Source organism: Adiantum capillus-veneris, unplaced genomic scaffold (genome assembly GCF_014529385.1).
Source record: "Adiantum capillus-veneris isolate H3 unplaced genomic scaffold, ASM1452938v2 Hic_scaffold_325, whole genome shotgun sequence".
Taxonomy (NCBI): Eukaryota; Viridiplantae; Streptophyta; class Polypodiopsida; order Polypodiales; family Pteridaceae; genus Adiantum; species Adiantum capillus-veneris.
In genome coordinates this window covers 3,944,612-3,957,612 of record NW_028221436.1, presented here as the reverse complement: position 1 = coordinate 3,957,612, position 13,001 = coordinate 3,944,612, and the positions used below count along the sequence as shown (strand labels likewise).

At 41.7% G+C, this 13,001-nt stretch overlaps 1 protein-coding gene and 1 pseudogene across 1 annotated transcript; one reads left to right on the top strand and one right to left on the bottom strand.

The window, feature by feature from the left end:
- Positions 1-7,619: 7,619 nt before the first annotated feature.
- Positions 7,620-10,097, bottom strand: LOC147417109 (protein IQ-DOMAIN 5-like). The gene is made up of 4 exons (XM_086507825.1): positions 9,680-10,097; positions 9,247-9,474; positions 9,021-9,128; positions 7,620-8,880 (listed from the first exon to the last, which is right to left on the bottom strand). Exons 1-4 carry the CDS (start codon positions 10,004-10,006, stop codon positions 8,716-8,718), a joined length of 828 nt encoding a protein of 275 aa, XP_086363951.1. The 5' UTR covers positions 10,007-10,097; the 3' UTR covers positions 7,620-8,715.
- A 1,711-nt stretch (positions 10,098-11,808) lies between these two features.
- On the top strand, positions 11,809-12,615 carry LOC147417108 (uncharacterized; annotated as a pseudogene).
- Positions 12,616-13,001: the final 386 nt, after the last annotated feature.

Sequence of the window (13,001 nt, the reverse complement as noted above, 5' to 3'; positions counted from 1 at the left end):
CATGATTTACTCCCTCTCTGCCAACTCTAGAGTCGCCCACTCCTTGCCCTGTTGTAAAAGCTTGCGTAGAAATTATTAACACATTTTTTTGAATGTTTTTTTTAAAATTAAAAATTCTACACCGACCACGTGGCAAAGGGTTTAAAAATCCTATATCTTGGCCCTCTCTCTCTTTTTTTCTAATTAGAATCAATCTCTCTCTCTCTCTCTCTCTCTCTCTCTCTCTCTCTCTCTCTCTCAAGTAAAAAGGAGATTCCCTTGCCATGTGCTACTGCCATGTGGCAAAGGGACTTGTCTCCTTAATATATAGATAGGTGTGTACTATTTAAGCATGCATGATTTCACTAAAAGATCCTTCTTTCCCTTTCTTTTGGGAGACTAAAGAGGACCTGACCATCCTCAGCACTAAAGGGCACGAGAGCAAAGAGATAGGATCCACGGTTGAGGGTGCGCGCACGAATCTCAAGGAGATTTGAGGGCTCAAAAAAATGGGACGTGGGGTGCTGCTCACACGATTCGAACCTGGGTGGGCGTTGGGTAAGGCACATGGCTTATCCAACCCCCCATGCGCATATGTTGACCATGGTGTGCAACAAACGCATGATAAGTCAACGTGGACAGATGTGCCCATGTCCAAGTTTATTTTTCGACGTCCTAGTTTACTTCTGCTGCATCCTACGTCCCTGTACGCCTCTGCTTTTGTGCCCGAGCTTCTCAACCGTAGATCCCACCTCTGGAGCTTCATTTAATGCCTCGTGCCCTTTAGTGCTGAGGCTTTACCATAAGGCAATATTCAATCGAAAGAAAGAGAAAGGAGAATGAAGAAGATCTGTTTTTTAGAACTATTTGATTATACATGATTATATTAAAAGATCTTCTGTCCTTACATTGTTACTAAAGAGGGCCTTACCACTTGGCAATATTCAACCAAAAGAAAGAGAAAGGAGAACGAAGAAGATTTGTTTTCGAGAGAATATACGAAGAAGAGTTACTCCATATATATTATACACCCCATGCCAAAAAACGATCCAAAAAAAGAAGTCACGCTATTACAAAAGCACATGCCAAAATGGAAAGCCAAGGGAAGGGAAGGGAAGACAAGTGAAGAAGATTCTTTAAATAAATTTAAAAAAAAAAAAAACTCACAATCGTGAGTGAATTATATTAATCAACCCAAATAATTAAAAGGTCTTGTCATGCTCGTGTTGAGCCATGACATCATCCAAGGACCATACTTACATCGGCTATCAAGGGAGCCATCCCTATCAACTCGCCTGTTTATCCTTGATACATAAGGTCCATTATCCTATTCTTCTGAGATCTTTTAATTACCGATGGCCAAGATTTTTTCCCGTCCTAGGCATGTCCTCTGCTGACAACAAGGCACAAGTAATCCTAGACCAATCCTCTGAGTGTTGATTGCGCCTGAGCGTCCATATTAGTACTTTGCTTTCTTGTATAATTTCTGCGAAGCTTGCCACCTCAAGGCCTCCTTCAAACAAATGGTGGTTCCTTGTCTGCCATACATTATGTAAGAAGAAGTACCCGACGATTAGAGTGCTGCTTAGGAGGGAAGGACCACCTGAATTCTTCCCTCCAAGGAATAAATCAATCTTGTAAAATCCAACTTTTCATGTTCTTTGGACCCACTTGCATATTTTCCCTGCGAGGCCTTTGATAGTTTAGCCACCCATGAAGAGATGGGCCAGATCTTCACTAGCCACCCTACACCCCAAGCATCGATCTGACCCAACCCCTCTTTCCTGAATCTTCACCCCCGTCGGTAGAGTACCCCAAATTACCTTCCATAAAAATACCTTGCCAACTAGGAAGAAGACTCTTAATAAAAAGTTTCTATAAAGAATAGAAAGAAAGGAGTTGCTTCTCCAATGAGAAGAGTATGTTAGCTAGTCACACATCTCAAAAAGCTTAAACTTTCTTTTATTCTTTATTATATTTAAACATTTGAATGTTGCAAAGGCATAAAATATTTGAAACTTCCAAAAGCTAGTTTGTAGTTTGTACGTGAAGAGACATAGAAATTAAACATCCTTTTTTTAAGTTAGTAATCCTCTCATGTGAAAATTAGAGTTTGGTAGCTTGTTAGTATGTGACTTTTTGGAAAAAAATAATAATTTATTTCCTTAGTGACTAAGGAGGACATTGCCAACTAGGAAGATTCAGTCAGAATAAGAATGGAGTAGATTGTAAAACAAGGCAAAAAATTAAGATAGCCTTGTACTATGTGGGGAGAGAGAGAGAGAGAGATGTAATGAAATGAAATGCGATATTAATATCTTCAAAAGGCCAAAATGACCAATGAGACCAAGACAGATAATACAACTGTATTGAGAAAAACTAGAAAACATACTAGGAATGAAACTCTCTAGTTGGAGGGGGTGTCATAAAGGGAGGAGGATAACTAGGATATCAAAGGGACAAAGGTAAGTGATATAGAGGCATCCACTACAGGGGAGGGGGGGGGGGGGAGGGGGGGAATACAAAAACTAATACAAGCTATATAAGCAAAGAATAAAGAAAGGGGGGGAAGGTGAGGTAAGCAAAGAATAAAGAAAGGGGGGAAGGTGAGGTGTCAGTTGCTCAAGTATATCAAAGCTCCAGTGGTTAGTGTTGGTGGACAACCTCTCTCTTAGGTCTTTGTAGTATAGTCTTGATCTCTCCAAAGTTGTGAAGAGTCTGGTCCTTCACTCCACATATCTAGGGATAATCTACTATATCTAGTGATACATCCATTGGTAAACTGGTTGTCTTGATCTTCGATGTCTAGATGGTCTACGTTGTACTACCCTATCTAAAAGAACTCCGTATCCATAAGAGATCAAGTGGTAAATCTATGGATTGCCAGTGTAGGTATGAAAGGATGTGTGACTCGTCTTTGCGTTGATTCAGTGTGTGCAGTCCTTTGCTCATTATTGAGGTCACTATTTGATAGTGTCTTCCACACAACGCTCACCCTATCAAAGAAGAGGAGAGGTGAATGCGGGGAGCTTAACCCAGCTAGCTCATGGAGGAACCCTTTCTTTGTCAAGGCATGGGAATCTCTAGCATAGCATGTGAGTGGCTTGTCAATCGTTCATCACCTCCATTAAGCTACTCAAATAGGCTTAGCAATGAGGATGCTAGCCCATTCACTCACACATGAGACTCCATTCATTGCCTTGAATGCAAGCAAGAAGAAAGAAAAGCTTATTGACTAAATGGCTACCTTTCACAAGCTATTCTATCCCTATGAACTCATTCTATACCCATTCTACCGAATGATTGAGCTATGAGTTACCTACTTAGCTAGGAAGAAAAGACTTATCCATTCACCATTGCCCTATTGTTCTATTGACCATTCCCCTAACCCACATTCCCAAGTGATAAACCAACAAGCTACTAATCAATGGCTAATTGAGGAAATTATGGGTTGCCTTGTCATCCAGTAAAATATGAACTCTTTGTCTGTTAATAGTACCATGCATCTGAAACAACTCATGAGGACAAAATTTAGGTTGCCACATAGCGGCAGTAACATAACACTCATGTTGCTCTTCGATATGTAGTACCTCAACTGCTGAGTACTTAGGTGACGAGTCTCGGGTCAAGCGGTGTACCATGTGTAAAGCCTTCTCTTTTCTCTTATATGCTTTTGTTTGCTTACCTTGCAAACGAGGACAGTCTTTCTTGGAATGCTTATTCGAAAGACAATTGTAGCATACTTTATCCTTCTTGGCACGTTTAAAATCTTCTAATGAAAGGGGTCCATCCTTGGAACTCTTGGCTTTCTTAGCCCCCTTATCTTGTGGAGATACAACTTGCTTCTTGTATCCTTTTCTACGTGGAGGAGAACAGCTGTGACATCACCAATCGCCCGTGCTTGAGCGATTAACATCCTTCTTTTCTTTTCCCAGATCATCATAAAATGTCTGAGCATGCTTAATTGCTTCATCCAACGAGTTTGGATAATGAGATTTAACATGAAGTCTATAATCTTGATTGAGACCTCATAGAAGCCTCTTTGCTTTTAGAATTCATTGAGATCATCAAGCTTGAGAATAATCTCTCTATACTTGGAGATGTAATTTGTGTGAGACAAATTGCCCATGCGGCACGCATCCCAAGCAGTCCAATTCTTGGATTGTTCATTGTCGGGCAAGAACTCCTTGCAAAAGACATCTTTGAACTCTTCCCAAGACTTTGGACGAGTCATAATAGGGATGGACATCCACCATTTGTAGGCCTTCCCCTGAAGAGAAACTAGTCTCATTTGTCGTAGCATGATCCTGTGTACCTCGTAGATAATGAATGTCACTCCACTTGTATAGATAGGTTTGGACAACATCTTTATTGCGCTTACGTTCTTCACCTTTAAATTCTGGAACGGTCACATGTTTGAGTGCAACATCCTTTATTGTTGTTGTTGGTCCTCGAACTTGAGAGAAATCAGTACTTCCATAGGTTGAACGGACCCATTGGATAGTGACAACACTTGTGCTTGCACAAAAGTGCAAAAAAGATTTGTCATGGAGGACATGTTCTTGTAAGGAGCTGCAACTGTGGTTACCCAAACAAAGGTCTCTAGTTGGTGTGGTAGAGCGCATCCAACAAACCTCATAAAGTGTTGAAATGTGCATTCATCGTCCCATACTAGATCGGCTTCTCCATTAAAGTCTCCCATGTAGACCCTTCTTCAGGTCTATCTTTCTATTTTACCAATACTTGTTGGCGAACATAATATCTAGTATGTTGCTCATGCCTTTCCAGGATACATTCTGGCTCATGAGAAACACTAGGTGGCTCAATAATATCCACTAACACTCTTGTGTCAACAATATTATCATTCTGTCCTAGCTGTTTTCTTAAACGGCTAAAATGAAAGACAAGATAAACTTTAGGATGCTCCGAAAGTGCTAACTTGTAGGCTACCTGCCCAATGTGCTTAAGTGCATATCACCACCCAACCATGTCCTTATATAGGTCCTAACCCTAGTTAGTTGGACGTTTCATATTAGGACGCCCATTGAACTGCATGATTGGACCTTTGTCTAGAGGACCCTTGTCCTCACAATCCTACTCTAATCAAGCAATGGAGAAATGAACTAGCACTCAAAGGCAAACATTCTTTCACTCACACACACCGCACATGCATACAATGCTTCATGCAAGCTCAAACACTAATTAACTCAACCCACACTACTTGATGAAAGACAACAATGCTATCAGCTAAGCTAACAAGCAAGCACACATAAGCATCAATCACTTAATCACTTAAGCAGGAAGCATGCATTGCTCACATAGACATTGCAAGAGTAAAAAAGAAGAAGAAAGAAGTCATTGTCCAGTTCATATATTAGTCACAAAAAATCGATTACAATGGGTTTCTTAAGCTATGGAAACCTGAAGTAATCTTAGAATAGAGGAGAGCTAGACTTGGACAGCTCTTTGAGAGAAATGACAAAAAAGCCCCAAGTTGAGTGTTCACTTTTATACCTAGGTCCAAAGCTAGGACTAATAACTTAGGCTCGCATTCTTTAGAAATAAGGATAATTACATAACACTGGTTATGATTTGTAGATCTTGCAAGCCTATATTGCTTCTTCACATTACATTGCACTTTGGCTTGGGCTTCATCCTATTCACATTAAACATTATACATTCCCACAAGATGGTTGTGTTAACGATTAAATCTCCATTCTTAGCTGATACATCTGATCAATGAGGTTGGAAACTCGAAGCAAATATATTGATATTATCTTCACAATGAATAAACCCACATGTCGATTCAACCCTATTTGTATCATTTTTGGAGAATAGTAATTATTGCCTATTTTGGTACTTTTGCCCTTTAGGCTTGTGGCAATATTACCTATTCAATCTGTCACTAAATAATCAACGCTTCACACATTGATAGCATTTATAGGGTTTATGTATGGTAGATCATCCTAGGATCCATCACGTAACAAGACCAAATCATCACATGTTCAAAAATGGATCAAGAAATTTAATGGGTCCGAGGATCCATATGATCATTTGGCTTCATTTAAACAAGTAACTAGAGTTGAGAAAGTGTTTAATCTCCATACCTTTCTTGAAGGGTTTGAATTGATACTAGAAGGGAAGGCCTTTTCCTGGTTCCAAGCTTTAGATCTGCATGCTTTCACAATTTTTGACGCTTTCAAAAGGGGCTTTGTAGCAAACTTTACAAAGATAGGGATCAAGCAAAGCATAAGAATATTGATCTAATGATGTTAAAAAACAATGCTTTATTTTGTACCCAATGCCAACCAATTAATTTTATCGATGGAATAGAAGACAGACTAGAAAAAGGACATTATTCCACTTGTTGGGCATTATTGGTGAGATCACCTACACTCAAAGACCTTTGTTGTGAGTTTGAAAACCCATGTTGTTTTGAGGTTCGTGGATCGAAGCCCCAAAGCTCCAAGGACCAAACATGTGAAAGCAAGGCTTGACTATGAAAGAAAAAGCAAGAGTCCTTACAGGCAACACTTCGATAGATAGATAGATAGAGACAAAGCTAGATGGATAGATAGATAGATCGATCGTTAGATAAATTAGATAGATAGAGAGATAAATAGATTGATAGATCGATAGACATCCTGAACATAGATGTTCTTGGCAGTTTTAATTTTTTTTTATAGACAATGGTCTTGTGGCGGTAAGTGGTGTTTTTGTTTTAAAAAATTTATGGTCATTAAAATTTTTGATAAAGTCTACCTCAAAATTATAAGTGGGCACCCATATTATTAATTGGGCGGCCATAATGTTAAGTGGGTGCCCAAAACAAAGTGTAAGTTGAAGTTTTTTAGTTTGTCTCATTCTCTAGTAGCCCATATTCATTCTGTCATTTTCTCGCTCTCTTTACCCTCGTTGCCTTTGCTTTCTCATGCTTTCTACCCTCTTAGTCATGGATGCTCGCTTAGCCTCCGATGCTGAGACCTCTGTTTCTTGACTATGCTGATGCGATATTTGCACGCTTCTCCAAGGTGCTAAACTCAAAGATGAGCCTTGCTACAGTTGAGCCTGACAAATCCCATCCTCGACGGAGTGGATATGGTCCGACCACCATCGTCACATCACCCAATCAGCCGGACCTCATAAGTCACCACATGATCATAAAGCCAACTTGCACCACATCACTTTCATGGTATCATCGCAACTCCATCACTCCAAAATCCGACACATTGCTCCGAGTGGATATGGTCCGCGCACCATCCTCACATTTGCCATCACCCAATCAGTTGGACCTCATAAGTCACCGCATGATCATAAAGACAGCTTGCACCACATCACTTTCAAGTTTCGTAGTAACTCGAAGGAAATTTAGCCGGCTAAGAAAAAAGACTTTACCGCACATTGCTCGACTCTCAATTTCATATCAAAATTAGAACGTAAGATTTGCGCTAAACTTGGGTTTATTTCAACCCTCATTAATGGCTTGTTATAAACCTCTCTCTCTCTCTCTCTCACACACACACACACAACATGACCCATACCCTAAACTTGGGTTTATTTCAAACCCTCATTTATGGCTTGTTATAAACCTACCTCTCTCTCTCTCTCTCTCTCTCTCTCTCTCGACATGAGCCATATGCTAGAAAAATTTTAGGATCCTCTTTGGTAATTTGTAGTATGAGCTGATAATCAATTGAAAAGCTTATATTAACAAAACTCTGTTATTCAACGAAGCCACCATGTCATCCATAGGCCACTAGTCTTTAAAAACTAAATCAATAATTTGGGTGGGGTGTGGAAGACCTCGACTCATCCCTATAACCTCATCCCCAATCCAGCTCACCAATGGAAGAAATGAAATACTACAATGTTGAAGAAAAAATAGTGTATCAAATTTCTCTGTTTGTCTACAACTATGTAAATTAAGATGCAAATTTCTCTTGTTCACAAGAGTTGTGATGTACACTACAAGATTGAGAAGAGAGGGAGGAGGTAAAGGACTCATTTGAAGGCCCAGCGGAAGTCACCATTGACAGAAGAGGTGTCACTATCCCGGAGGGACAAGGAGGAGCGGTCAAGCCGGAGAGGGGCCACATTTGGAGGGAAGCCCTTCACAGCAGAGCGCACTTGTGAGGAGGAGCGTTGCATACGAACAGCGATGGAGGCATCATTGGGCGGACACCCCTATCGTGGAGTGATAGCCGCTTCTTTGACCCCACACCCACCTTGATCAATTCAGGCGGGTCAGGCCGTTGCTTGGGTGAACTATGTGACCTTACCTTAGCCTTGGCTGATTGAGAGGTGGCCACGTAATTGGGGTAGGCACCCAAATCCTCTGAGTACTTATCATCATAAAAATCATGGGGCCCATGACGTGTACCGAGCCCACTCTACTTACCACCACCTGTCCTGGATCGCGGACTACTCTGGGCAGTAGATAGGACGCTGTCCACCTTGGCACGGAGATTAAAATCGACGGGGCTAAGATCATGTATTATGGCGGGGGAAACGCTGTCCGAAACGGGGCTGGCGATGGAATGGTGGCCACTCCCCTCACTCGGGCTAGTTTGGCCAATGTAAAGGTTCAAGTGGTGCGGACGTGTGGGCGTGAATCGGGGCTGGTAGTTGGGGGTTGATGAGGTGTGGAAGCCATGCTATGCTCAATGGAGGTGGAACCATTCCTGCGCTTGGTGCTAAGGGCCCCACCCGGCCGTGGGCGACCAGTGTCCATTTCAACTATTTTAGCCGGCATTCCATCATGCCATTCATAAGCTCGTCAAAAATGGGGATTTCCCATGGTCGTGCTGCCATCCATCTGTCCAGCCATGTCCAACCCCAATGGTTCTTGTCTGGCTCGCCATCTATTACCATTGAGTTTTGCTTGGGCAGACCTTTCCACAGCTGTGAAAAAAATTGAAACAGATAAAAAATTTGATAGCAAGGATTCTTCTCTTAGGGGCAGAAACCATAAATTACTTGAGAAAGAGAAACTAAAAGAAGTTGTCTATGAAATTTTTTTATAAGAGCCAATTTATGTTTACTTGTTCGGATCCTCCGTTAGTGTTTCGATCACGCTTGGAGGCATGATTGGAGCCTTCCTGTCTGTTGTTCAATTGCTCTGCAGCACCAGAGTTACCAATCCACCGATCCTGGAACACCCCAAAGAACATAATGTTAGTGCTAATTAGAATTTAATGTTTCAACATAAGCAAAATGAGTATTACAAGGAACAAAAAACGTTTTCTTAGGAAGAGGGATTTCTGATACCATGGATCTTCTAGGGCGGCTCTCCTGCTGGCGTCGGTAGAAGAGCTGGCGTTGAACTGCTTGATCTTCCTCAGACATGCGTACACGGCATGCACGTACCCGCGCCTGCACACGAACCAGCACTTGCATACACCTCAGTGTGATGGCTGCTTGCTTCCGCACTATGTGACCCCTCATGAATGCCTGTAGCTTCACCAGCCCCTTCAGAGCTCGGAGGGCATGCCATGCCTATTAAATGAAAATAGAACAGAAAGAGGTGTAACATTCATGTGTGTCAAATATGGTAGCAGTGGGTTTAGCTTAATGTAAGGTTGAATTAATTCTTCACTAGAATGACTAAGCATAGATAGATACATACAGAAGGCAGGCCCTTTAAAGATCAGCTGGATTAATACATACACGTGCATTCGCAGGCATACCTACATACATTTACCTGGTAGCCATGCCATCTGAATGTGAGCATACCAAGGATATGTTGTAAATATATCCTTGGTATGTTGTAATTACAAGGAATGTCAAATCCAGATATACCAAGGATGAAAAATCCCTCAAGATAGACATCAAACCCCATGGACGGTACAAGGAGGAAAATATATGTGCGCATCACGGACTCTCCAGAGCAACACCAAGGTTGTCGGCCACCATCCACACCAAGCAGCACCGCTCGTACAACAAAACCTCTAATATATAGAAGTAGCATCCCACTTGCAAAATCATCAGCAAATCCATAGCACAAAGAGGGGCAGCTCCAAGAGAACATTGCAAGTCTGCAACACTTGCAAAAGTAACAACAAAGTGTAGGACGGGCTCGTACAAGAATCTACTGGGAAGACAGTGGAATCCGAAGATAAAGTACAACCCACAAATCCAAAAGAGGAGAGGAAACCCCACGCAACCGACCAGCCCAAGCAAAAAGGAGACACACCAACACAAAATGGCCCCAAAACCCTAATCATGACCCCACCAAGCAAAACACATCCAAAATAAGAAAAAAACACATAACACACATACAAACCCTAACATTACCTACCAAGCGTGTGTACATGCACAAACCATACAACCACACACACTAAAGACAAGCAAACACACGTGCGCACACACACAATGCAATTAGCATGGCCCTCACTTATCCCTACTGCTTATATCTTTTTCCTTGCACTACTCTTGGGGTTTTCCCCTCAGATTTGTAATTCTCCTATTTATCTCAGGTTAATAAGTGTGTTTTGAGCCTAGGATAATTACCATCTTATGTATTTGGTGTATGTTGATGGCAGTTGGCCTTTTTTATGTAATATTTCAAGTAATACAAAGGGTTTCAAGCCCAATTCTTGAGAGAGAGAGAGAGAGGAGAGAGAGAGAGAGAGAGAAGGGGGGGATATATCTCTCCTTTCTTTCGTTGAGAAAGGTATTCTTGTTTGTTGCTCTTTTTTTAATTTTATTAAATCTAATTGGGGGGGGGGGGCAAAGCGGGCATGGACTGTTCTTGCCTGAGCATGTCCCAACCCCCCTCCCTTGTTACCCCCACATTGTCTTACCTGTGCGATATCTAGATCCTAGCTTGCTAGGAAAAGACCTTCGAGGCAACACCAAGGTTATCGGCCACCAGCCACACCATGACGCACGCTCTCTCTCTCTCTCTCTCTCTCTCTCTCTCTCTCTCTCTCTCTCTCAATTGGGCTCCTAGTAGAGTCTTGGACTCTCAGATTCTTTGTTGTGTGTGCAAATTCCTCTAACCTCTTTGGGAGGGACGCCTATGCTCCTTTAGATGTTCATAGTGGTTGTGGCACTTGCCCTTTCCACAAGATTGCTCTCATGAAGTGACTCCACCTACCCCCATGTGGCTACTATCATGGCAGGCTCTTGGCCCAAGTACCATAGGTGCACAAATGTGTCTCGCGCTTGCCCAAAGGGATTTGACGCATACAAATGGCACAAGCCTCATATGGGCATTCTAGACAAAATAATTTTGGAAAATCTCTTAAACGAGATCCTATCCTTAGTCATAAAAAACCACCCCTAGAGACTTGGCTCCCATGCTCTCAAGGGATATAAGCTACAAAAGAGGGGCTATGACCCACTAGCTAGGTAAAATTGGGAGGAGTGGGAGGCAATTCAAACAAGTGACCGATAATGCCAGCTCTGAATGGTGTTGACCCCAATGAAGAAGGGCAGAAAGGTAATCAACTTGATGCTACAAGTACTTCTATGGAGGCACACACTAAACTTTCTAAATTCCATCTCTAAAGAGGTACCAATCTACTTTGTCATATGATTCTTAAAGCAAATACATTGCTTGGACTCCATGGTCTCAATGGACTCCATTTTGACACTAAACTATTGTATATACGAACCAATGTACATGGTGCAAAACTATATGGAGATTTGGAGAGCCACATAATGGTCAAGATAGAGGATATATTATCCCGTTGTGAGTCAAACGTATGGGTCAACTTTCAAGGAGACCAATACATGAACTTAATTGGGATACATTATGTGCTAACACCTTATTTTGAGCATATGAATTCCATAGGCACAATACACCTTGGAAAGGAAGGATGCACAATGTCCACCCCAAATTTGATGGATTACCGAGAGGATTCACCTCCTCAAAGACCTTCACGAACAGTGGGCTTTAAACCAAGTACACCACCATTGACATCGATGGGATTGGAAGAGGTAACATCTAGACCTATTGATGTTTCAATCCCAATTTACATTATGTAAGTAAAAAGGGTATATGTGGACAATGCCAGTGTGCTCTTGTACCAAAACACGTGTGGAATAGTTTATAGAACAACTACCACAGATGGCTTGAATACCCACCAGAAACAACGCTTTTTGTCTTTGAGGGAAGGGATTCTCTCCTATAAGCATACACGACACTTGGGAAACAAATATGAGGCTCTTTCACCAGACAGATTAGGACATTATATGTGGCATGACAAATAGGTTTTTAGAGAGGAAGCTCGTATAGTACCAGGAGTTATGGCAAGGCCTAGGGAAGAGGAATACGACGTACCAACTCCCCCATACATGCCTCCTCTAACATCGGCGTTTGCTAGCCTAAATATGAGTGTAAGAGGTAGAACACCCATTCCTGAACAAGAATGAGGAGTTCCTCATAGAGAGTCTTTTAGGTCTATCAATCCAAGGGTAAGTAGAGCGGATAAGGGGCATTACGGGACTTCAAGAGATAGATTAATAATCCCCATAACAAGGCCCGAACCTAGGAAATATATGAGGGATAAAACTAGGAGAAGACCAGACGATAGCTTAGCAAAGAAAATAAGACCCACGAGCCTTCAAAAGTTCATCAAGAAGTTCAATGGAACAAGAGATCTATATGAACATGTGGCATCTTATCACTAGCTTTTATATGCAGAGGGAATCATAAATGTACACATGAAAGTACAAGAGTTTGGTTTGACTCCAGGAGGGACACCTCTTTCCTAGTTTCAGACACTCAAGTCATACGTACTCTACAATTTTGCAGTACTCATAAAACAATTCAGTGAGGCACACTCCAAAATTGGGATTAAACATAACAATGCAACAAAAATCCTAACTTCAAGCAAGAGGAACACAAAATAGTAAAGGCAAGCATAGACCGACTAAAGCAATACACTGCTCGATGTCCGAAATCCAAAGTTCGAAGGAGGAACGCCTTATTTCTTGTTTCTTAGAAGGGTTGCAGGATCATCAAATCTATATGACTCTTTTCTCACAAAATCACACAGACTGATGTCTATTTCTTT

Excerpts from the sequence above, each read along its gene's own strand:
- LOC147417109 (XM_086507825.1), bottom strand. The coding sequence starts at position 10,006 with ATGTTCTCTTGGAGCTGCCCCTCTTTGTGCTATGGATTTGCTGATGAT. Across the intron at positions 9,475-9,679 it reads TCAGATGGCATGGCTACCAG|GCATGGCATGCCCTCCGAGC; the intron begins GTAAATGTATGT and ends TTCATTTAATAG. Across the intron at positions 8,881-9,020 it reads CTAACGGAGGATCCGAACAA|CTGTGGAAAGGTCTGCCCAA; the intron begins GTAAACATAAAT and ends TTTTTTTCACAG.